Source organism: Dermacentor albipictus, chromosome 7 (genome assembly GCF_038994185.2).
Source record: "Dermacentor albipictus isolate Rhodes 1998 colony chromosome 7, USDA_Dalb.pri_finalv2, whole genome shotgun sequence".
In the NCBI taxonomy this organism is placed as follows: Eukaryota; Metazoa; Arthropoda; class Arachnida; order Ixodida; family Ixodidae; genus Dermacentor; species Dermacentor albipictus.
In genome coordinates this window covers 55,763,278-55,773,239 of record NC_091827.1, presented here as the reverse complement: position 1 = coordinate 55,773,239, position 9,962 = coordinate 55,763,278, and the positions used below count along the sequence as shown (strand labels likewise).

The 9,962-nt window shown below is 45.6% G+C and overlaps 1 protein-coding gene across 1 annotated transcript; it reads right to left on the bottom strand.

Annotated features, from left to right (window-relative positions):
- Positions 1-1,238: 1,238 nt before the first annotated feature.
- LOC135906765 (sulfotransferase ssu-1-like) lies at positions 1,239-4,717 on the bottom strand. Its single transcript, XM_065438344.1, has 2 exons — positions 4,541-4,717; positions 1,239-2,479 (listed from the first exon to the last, which is right to left on the bottom strand). Exon 2 carries the CDS (start codon positions 2,431-2,433, stop codon positions 1,492-1,494), a length of 942 nt encoding a protein of 313 aa, XP_065294416.1. The 5' UTR covers positions 2,434-2,479; positions 4,541-4,717; the 3' UTR covers positions 1,239-1,491.
- Between the last annotated feature and the right edge of the window lie 5,245 nt (positions 4,718-9,962).

Genomic DNA, 9,962 nt, shown 5'->3' with positions numbered 1-9,962 from the left:
CGACCTAAATTGTTAGGAGTTTTGCGCGCGAAAAAAGGACGAGAGGCAAAGGTACGACACGGACACAGCACTGTTTCCTAAATGTTATCCAATAACAACATACCCAAACCAACGACCTAAGTTGCTGCGTGAAACAACTTCCCCATTTGTCTTTCTTTCCTTGCCTTAGTTCAGGTCGACGTGCAGCCAAACTTACAGCAATAGTTTGCAATTACCAACCAAAGATTCTGGCATGGAAAAATTAGTGAACGGCCGGCTTTTGTTGTTGTATTATTCGCTTCAGAAACATGTTTCCTTGGTTGTTGAACTCGGGAATTGTGTTCTTTTGTTTATTTAGGCAATCATATTCGTAATCAAAAAAGAAAAAATTGAAATAGAAGTACCTATTTACCGTGTACATGTCAAAATACGCAGACGAGTGTTATCGCTGCTATCGGAGTGCTTCCTTCACCTGACCTGTCAAGAAGCGTTGCCCCGAAACAGCACATTTTCGCGCACAAGAACAGGACTAAGAAGAGGCTTAGACACAGGAGTAGGCTCGTGTGTCTGTTGCTACGCATTCGTAGCCACAGGTTTTAGGTGTGTGTCCCTGTTAAAATTTACGATTAAAAACAAGCAATGAAGAAACTTCGTCGCACCTCATGGTGCTGACCACATGGCTTGACGTCCACAACTGAGCGACTGGTAATACTGTCACTTGTATATGATGTTGGAACATGCACCTTCCATGTAAACCACAGCTGCTCTCATTACACTGCGCGAGATGCCCAAATTATATCTGGCCTATAGGATGGAGGCACACCATAGAAAAAGCACTTATATAACTTTCTATTCTCAGTTTCAAAACCATGATCCTTTCCACCTACCTCCCTAATTGCGGACAAGAAGAGGACTAAGAAGAAGCTAAGACATAGGAGTGCGCTCATGTGTCTGTTGCTACGCATTTGTAGCCACAGTTTTTAGGTGTGTGTCCCTGTTAAAATTAACGATTTAAAAACAAGCAACCAAGAAACTTCGTCGTGTGAAAATACTCACCAAGCGAGGAAGTCGCGTGGAAAGGTCATTTTTGGTATAATAGGGTCCGAAAGTCACCAAGACCCCCTGCACACCGCCAGAGACCACCCACGCAGAACGCACACACGCGCAAGCACATATATACACAATGAATCAGTGATAGTTAAAGAGCAAGTAAATATTAACAGGCCCCATGCAGCAACTTTCCCTGGAATCTCAGCAAAAACAGCAAAACGAAACGTTTTTATTGTATGTTCTCATCATCATGTGGAAGCACTTCACCAAACTTCAAAATAATGAAATTGCTTGGACATAAACTGTAATTATATGCCGGAACGTATAAGAAAGTGGCTGCTAAGTCTCTGGGATATGAGAAAACTTGAAGTGAAATTTGCACACAGCTTCACAGCGCCGACTAGAAAGGAAATATGCACTTAAGCTGTTGCCTGGCCGCGCGCAGTAAAATAAATGTCGCTCTCATGGTAGTTCCAAATCCTTCCACAAATCCATAACATCTGACCCATCGGTCTTTTTGGCAATCCATGCTTTCATATCCTCCATCTGCTCGTTCGTGAAATGAGCTTTCCAGTCTCCAACGATGCCCTTGCGAACGAATCCATCAGCATCGTGTAATGGCTCCTCGTGAGCGAGCATTTCCCTGTAAACCTCCATCGATTTGATAGCCCTGTCTGGAGTCAAGTTCAGCATGTCTTTTACAATCGTACGCATCTGGTCGTTGAAAATGCCCTGCATATTTTTGAGGCTCGACGCGTCGATTACTTTGCGCAATAAGGCAGGATCCTCGCGAAGCTTCTTCCCGTACTGCTCGCCCATAAAGTCGGCAATCTTGAGTGTCCAGAAGTTTGTGTCTTTCTTCAATTGCTCATAGGTGAAGAACAGAACGTTTGGGTCATTACGGTGCGCGTACCAGGAGAGCAAGTGGTCAAAGTACTCTCCGAAGCTGGTCTTGCCCTCAAGAAATAATTTGCAAAACCTGGCGAAAGAGACGTCAACATTCTTGGGTGTCATGCCCTTCATGTGATAGTAGAACGAAACGCAGGCGTCGTACGGGTTGCGGGTGACGTAGATGTACTTCGCTTGAGGAGAGTAAGGCTGCATTCTGAAAGGGAGGTGAGTCTTCAACAGACCCGGTCTGGGCATCCTGATTGCCGCTTCAGCGCCCATCAGTTCCATGAAAGGCGATGCTAACATGAAGTCCACAACTGTTTTTGGTGGATGGGCGTCAGACAGTATGCTGAGGATGAGGTACTGCGTCCACGTCGTGCCACACTTTGGGTACGTTACGATGAAGATGTCATCCTGCCGTGGCTTGTATGCTAGTGCGGAGCGGATTAAGTCTTCATGAAAGAACTTGTGCATCCATAAGCCATCAACGTCCCTGTATTGCTTGATATCCATGACGGCAATGCTTGCTTACCTCTCTTATTGATTATTGGAGCGGCACCTGTAAATAAAGGAGCAGACATTATTCCGGGCTTTGCGAATTGCTTAAACTAGAAAGTACGATTCACGAGAACCAAGCCCGAGAGAGCCGGATGCGTGTGTCATTCTAGAAATGGTTTTATATGGAAGTAAATCTATTGAGAAATTTACTGATATTCGAATCAAATACCAAGTTAATTATTTAAAATGGAGAATTTGTTGAAATATATGTATTCATTTGATGTCTTGATAGGTTGTGTAACTTTAGGATGCATTTGGCTATAGTGTACTGAATATGTGACCATCTGTTGTATTGTGGTGCTATATGTTAATTATTTCTGTTTGCTTCATTTCACATGAAGCGACAGAAAAATGCAGTGCGTGGTCCGTTACAATGTCTATTCTTTAGCTGCCTATGGTAAATGAAAATGCGTAGTACAACTCAGTGAGAAAATATTTGTCAATAGAGTCGAATGATTTTGACCCAGTTATTATTATTTTCTTAGACACAATGTAGCATAGGTTCGCAGCAATAAGACAACAGAAATATAAGTGGCACGTTTCTTTTTGTACTGATTGGAATTCATGGATCGGAAGACGCTTTCTTTTAAAGGGTGCCCCACTTTGTATAATAGGGAGTTTTTGTGAAGTTGGAGTAAAAACTCCCTTCCCAGTGAGCGTTTTGTAGCATGAATTTTAAAGCGTCTACGTGTGGTAGAGATGGAAGAAAATTTTCTCAACGCGGTGAGCCGATGAAGCGCGCGGCGGCTTTAGTTAATTACCTCGACCAGTGGCCGGAACTAACATTCATCTCCTTATTCTACCCATACAGTAGTGGAAATGTGCACTTCCGTCTCCTTGGTTACGAAACCAGGCTGCCTGTTTTAATTTCATTATTTATTATTTTGTTGCTGCGTCAACAGCCCATTTACGGCTCCATGCCCCAGTGGGATTTGTTTTGCTCGGAGAGTTTCGGGGGTGTGGGGGGGGGGGAGGGCTAACAGTAATAGCTGGGATCTTTAAATCATTGAAGGTAACCCCAAGGAGTCCATTTGCAAGACACACTTGGTTCCGGGCCGTGGCCTTGACGGATCATATTATATTTTGCGAAGTCCACCGTCACAGATCTGCTGATTTACAGTCGTTCTGATTTTCCCTCTAACCAAAGGCCCGCGTTTCAAAAAGGTTCATAGAGTCCTGTACGTATTTGGAGATTAAATTCATGCAAACGCATCTGTATTTTGTACAAATGATTACTTAAAAAATAAATTACCTTCTTCGTAGCTGCATGTTCTTTTGCAAGAAAGGTTCGTTTCTTGCGCATTCTACTATCTTACAAAAGCAACTCAACATAATATATAACGACGTCCTATTGTACAGCAATCGTTTGCCTCGACGATGGCTGAACGCTAGCCTGGATGAATAAATTTGTAGTTTCAATAAAAATTATTTCGTACGGCTTGACATAAACCTCACGTCGATTCTTAGAGGTGAAATAGCAAAATATAAGCGGAACATAATTATTTGGAGCTATATTCGCGTAATGAGAAATAGTCGTGTGCTCACAGTTCAGTGATAGTGCGCCAGAAAACTGCACTTTACCCAACGTATAGACAATAGTCGCTTCCGCAATGACGTATTATAGAGCACCGCACGAGCCATGCCTTATACAATTTACTTATTCCCACCAGGAAACACCAGTGGATAGCTTCAGGGCATCGACTCACTTTGTTTCCGATAAGACTTCAAAAGCACTACCACAAGTAGGATAAGGCTTGGCGTTTCTTGGCGCCTACATCAACTTCCTCCCACATTTGTCGAAAATCTTCGTCCTTCTTCGCAGAGATTTCCAATCCCAATTACTGTTTCCTATTGGACGGCCGCCTTGGCAGATATGTCCGACTTAAACATTGGCTCGCCCGTTCTCCTACGAAAACATTTAGCGCATGAACGGCTGGGGAAATGCGGGATTTGGTGTTTCTGGAAGGAAGGGTGCTCATTTAACGGCCTTTATACAAAACGGACAATATTGGTAACGTAGCTTTACGAATATCGCAAACGAAAGAGATGGCAAGTTCCTTACCTGGCAGACGGCGACTTTTGACAGAGGAGGTGTAGCTAGGTCAGCTCAGACAACGTGTTGAATTATTGTGGAGCCAAGGGCGCTTTTCGCGGCCTGCTAATCGAACTACTGTATAAACTGCGCAAGGCACACCAGCTGCTCAGCACGGGGACGCCGAGAAGCACGCCTACTAGCCAACTAAGATAGCTCAAGGGAATCTCTCGTCTGATGGTGCGAGGGCTGAGGGCACGTGAGAGTGTAGCGAGCGAAGGCTGAACTAGTGACGCGACGGAAACTTGGCCCTGTCGCTCAACGACTCGGCCAATGGCGGAATTCGCACAGTGTTAGTGGAGGGAACGTGCGGCAGTAATTCAGCAGCAATACATTTGGCAGTAATTCAGCTAGTGTTGAGCCATTCAGCCGTCGAGAGAGTCGCTCCGTGAAAGTTACTTCATCTGAACGCACAGCGATCTGTCACTTGTTGACCAAGAAGTATCCACAGCCGAGGCGCTACCTGCATCTATTCTGATGGCTTACATATGCAATGCCACCTGTCTTTGAGGCTAATCAGACTGCAATAGGTATATTTTGAAACGATTCTGGAATTCATATTCTAGTTTTATCCATATTTTTTTTTATTTCCTTTGTGTCGTCAGGCAGCTGACCTACTGCACCAGCGCGGGCTGTGCTGTTCTGTACACGTATGCGAATGTATGGAAATAATATATGTATGTTTTTTAAATCGGCCATTCTTGTGTCATCCATCATCGTCAATTTCATTGCGCTGTTCTCTTAAGCGTCAGTTTTACTTATGTTACTGCTGGTAATGCCGGGCAGTTTGAGCAATAAAAGATAGCGACGTGCACTGAGAACCAACTACGTGTTGCGCTCTCTAGGCACCGTTGCCGAAACATCAGACATCAGAAAAGTTCATGCCACGTGTTTTGGTTTCTTCTAGGGCAAAAGGCCCAAAATGAAAGTTGCATATCTCTAGAAAGACGAACATCGAACACCTTTTGCGGGCTATAACGCCGGCTTTGATGAATCTTCATGTGTGAACGCATTATCATCAGAAAAAAATTTGTCATCTAAATACGCATCCAAATTTTTGGTCAAAGGCTAACTGCATGGGTGACAGTATCGACCTGACTTATCTTTGTGATAAAGCATAACCGATAAAAAAAGAAAACTAAACTGATGTGTGAACATTTAGAGAAATAGGAGTACAAAATCAAATATATATATATAAGCAGAATAATACTCCTTTCTACAATCAAATAAGCCTACAGACAAGCCACTGCCCACGAGTCCTTCAAAACACGTTGCTGCCATTACAGTACGCAAACCACACGCAAAAACAAATACGTTGCCCATGGGCAAATTCGTCTACAATTGCAACGGTAAAAAACTAACATAAGTAACCTACGAATTAGGCGGCAGAATGATGATACACATTGGTGCAGCCAAAAGAAAGTAACATATATTCTCAAGTTTTCGTTAGAAAATTACGATCTCAGGAGGAGGCATGTCGTAGAGTTGGACTTTAAATAAGCGAGCATTTCTGCACTTCGACCCTAGCTGAAGCAGAAGGGCCGAAGCACAATATTTTTCCCGTACTTTCACATTCCAGGGTAGTCCGCTAGACGGTGTCGGCATGGGATGTGTAATGGCTGGCCAAGATACGAACGGGACTGTTAAGATTTAGACGCTTTCGATCGTCGTCGGAAGATAGCGGTCGCTTTCCCGCGCGCGGCTAGTGGGCAAATAAGGCGAGCTCAGCACCCTCGGTATCGGCATTCCGCCGCAGCCCAGATCGACACAAGAGCGTTGAGGTTATCGATAAGCGCACAGCGAACAGCCGGTCACAGGTCAGCACGTTGTCTATCAAGTATTTGTCATTTATAAAGCTCACAAGAACGACGGAGGGTCTCTTCTCAAGACAGATGGTGGCGGCCCCGCAGCCATTATTTTTCATGTTGGCCTTCTGTCGAGAGGCACGTTCTTTTATTTTTATTGGCACCAAGAAGCGTTGGTTTTGCGAAAAACAAGAGTGATTTGGTGGCTTGTATAACTCACTAAACACCCGCTGGAGCTGAAGTATTATTTAATAAACCTTATTTCTCGTCCATGACAGCTATATGACACGTTCGTGCTTTTAGAAGAAAGCAAGCGGTTACATGCAGAAGCCCTTGCGATGCAGCTGCGATTTCGCCACTATGTGGTGGTGTTATGGTTGCTAGAAGGGGAAGCACTGGTGACCGCGCATAGCATGGCGGCAGATCAGGCCAGCGGAGCCGACGCTATCGTGGCTAATTAGATCGACCTGCTTGCACGGCGAGCTGTGCTAGCGCGTTCCGAACACTGGCGCTTCGGTGATACGGCTAACATCGTGTGCAAGTACGACGACCGCGTTCTGCTCATGGTGTTAGACGCTGGCCCATTACGTTGGGAAGCAGGACTTGACAACCAGATTCGAATGCCTATTGCACTGTGCAAGAAAGTTGGCCATGGCAATGTGGATGGCCTGCCGGCTGGGCGCTCCGCTCCTACAAGTTCTAAAGCATATGCCGCATTTGAACAACACCCCCCCCCCCCCCCCACACACACACACGTTGACATAACGCGACGAAGCTTCAAACAGCGCACTGACTGTACTTTGAGTTCTATTGCATGGTTTTCTTTATTTGTGAGGAAATGCAGCCTTCTTGTTAGTGATATCTTTCGAGTGTCAAGTACAACCAACTGGAATGAGTCGATTTGCGGTCAGCCCATAAAGTATATTCAACATGCGTCTGTGTTCTATTTTTGTGAAGGTGAAGCAGTACGTTAACCGGTATTTAATGTTTTAATCAATTTCTGCAGTTCTGCATACGGGCGAAGCTGTTCCCCCCTGTTAACTTCTTTGATTAAGCAGACGTCCACAGGCATCTCGGAACCACGCGGCCAAAGGTGAGCTCTCAAGGACTCGAGGGGCTCTAACACGGGGGGGGGGGGGGGGAGGGAGGGAGGTGACAAGTATGTTAGTAATATTAAAGAAGCGCTGTCTCTCATCGCGGTAAGCATACCATCCGTGCAGCTATTTTAAGCCGAAAGCTATTTTTCGCACGCAATGCCTCATGAAAAGATGTAATCTATTAAACTGGTTTTGTGAACATCGGCGATCCGTATCCAGCTTTTCTGGACACGAGTGTTTAGTTCGCTGAGCGGCACCATGTGGCCTACTGCACTTGAACTTTTCAAACTTCCCGGGGTGAGGCGCTGATCACTTCAAGAAAACAAAAAAATTACCGACGATTACGTTACTTCCTAATGCGAAATTTGAGCGCAGCAAATAAGCTGTTTCACCTTTTCGATAGATTGAGGCAAAGAAATCGAGCAACACATGTATGCGCTATCACAGAATTTTTTTTTTATTTTTCACACGTATGCCTTTAACAAAGACTCCACAGTTCTTGACAGTCATGAAGGAAGCTTTGTGGTCGGAGAAATATACTGATAGATGTTCGACTTGGTACACCAATGCTTGATTCTCAAAGACGAGATCTATACAAGTGCCTCGCGAGGTTGTCACAGCCGTGGGACGCGTTACGAGCGAGAGGAATGGGATGTTCTCCCGCATAAGTGTTAGGAAATTGCTGTTTGTCTTTATGTCAACATTAAAGTCCCCCACTACTAACATCGGTGTGGATCGATGGACGGTTAATGCGAGTTGCAGGAAGTGCACGACGTCTTTCGTGAGTGCGGTAGCGGACTCACGAAAGCGGTATCAGTCGGTCGCTGCTAGCGCTGGGGGGATGAAAGGGGGGCGGAGCTGGTTACGAGGCCGACGACAACGCCGACGACGACGCGAAACCCAGGAACGGACGCCAAAGAGCCATTTGTCTAGCCAGCCCTCCTCCACAGTCTCTCCTCCTCCCTTCCATCATCCTCCCTCGCCCGGAGAGCCGACAGCGCGCATGCGCGGCGGCGGAGCAGATTCGTCGGCGAGCTGGTTACGAGGCCGACGACAACGCCGACGACGACGCGAAACGCAGGAACGGACGCCAAAGAGCTGCGCTCTAAAGTAGAAAAATTAAAGCTACCGCTTGCGTACTGAAGTTCGCCATAATGCTTCTCCCGCCGGCGCGTTATGTGTGTTTTTGATAAAGCTATGCCGCTTGTCGGCTGGAAGTGACCTATCATCCTAAGAGCGCTTAGTCGCGACGAGCGATGATTGATTCCGCTTTTGATATGGTTCTTTTTCTCTTCCTTTCAGTTTTTTTATTTTCCATTCCTTTCTTTATGCTATTAAGTAAATAAGGGTAATCGTCAGAAGGGGCACTACGTGGCAGCCTTTCTTGTGTCGGCACACATTTTTAACTTCCGGACATCGCGCAGCGCCAACGAGAGACGCGGTGGTGAACGGCTTTTGATTTTGATCCACCGATTTTTACCGACCTCATTGCAAGAGATGTGCTCCTACATGATGAGATCGTTTCAGGACTGGAAGTAGAACTATTGTGGCCGAATCGATCTTTGCGCATGCCAAGATCGGCCTACCACAAGTGGCCAAATAAGTACAAGCAGGTTTTCGCACTGGGAGCACGCAACGCCGCTATGACTTACGATACGTCGCGACATAAAGCAAAATTCAAAGTGTTTAGAAATAACTTAAACAGCATACCTGTGAGCACGACGTCGTCTAAAAAATAAACTAGCATAGTAAGGGGTACTGCAGGTATAAGCCACCGGCCGTCGCCACTATGTGTGGTGCCATATTTGCAAAAAAAAGTTTTCGTGCAAGTTTAGAGCGACTTTCTGCATTTCAGAAAACCGCCTTGGCTTCGCAAACCCGGAGAGCCATCGGCAGCTCACGACCGGACGACGTTGTCTGCGTGGAACTAACTGTTTATTGCTCCTCGAGGTTTTGTGTTCATCCCGTCCGCAAATTTCACTGCGACAGCTGCTGGGAGTTTTCGTGTGGGCTATCTTCGTTCGTCCTTTCATCCGTTCTCTTACGCGGGCCACCATCGTTGTCATCGACGTTCTTGTGGCGTCATCTGGCCGTCCTTCAGTATTCAATTTCACCATAGCAACAGAGCGAATATAATTTTCTGCACCACTGCCATTATATTGTTTGCGCTGTAAACAATGCCAGCCTCAGAAAACAGGCTCATAGAACAGCGTTTGGCAAGCACAGTTACGGCAGCGAGAGCACATTTGTTACAAAAAAATTACGACGACATCACGAGCTAACATCTGTAAACCACATATTCGACCCACAAATATGTCTAAAATAGACAACCGTGCAGATAAAAAAATGGCTGTGGCTTAGGTAAGGTTAAGCCCAGGATGCGAAGCATACTAGCCTTTATTTTAGTTGTTGAACCACTGTTTAGCCTGGTGAACTGCTGTTGCTTGGCTATATTTGGTTCGGCTAGACGAAGAAACAACTCATGCATTA

Coding starts and splice junctions, on each gene's coding strand:
- LOC135906765 (XM_065438344.1), bottom strand. CDS start 2,433: ATGGATATCAAGCAATACAGGGACGTTGATGGCTTATGGATGCACAAG.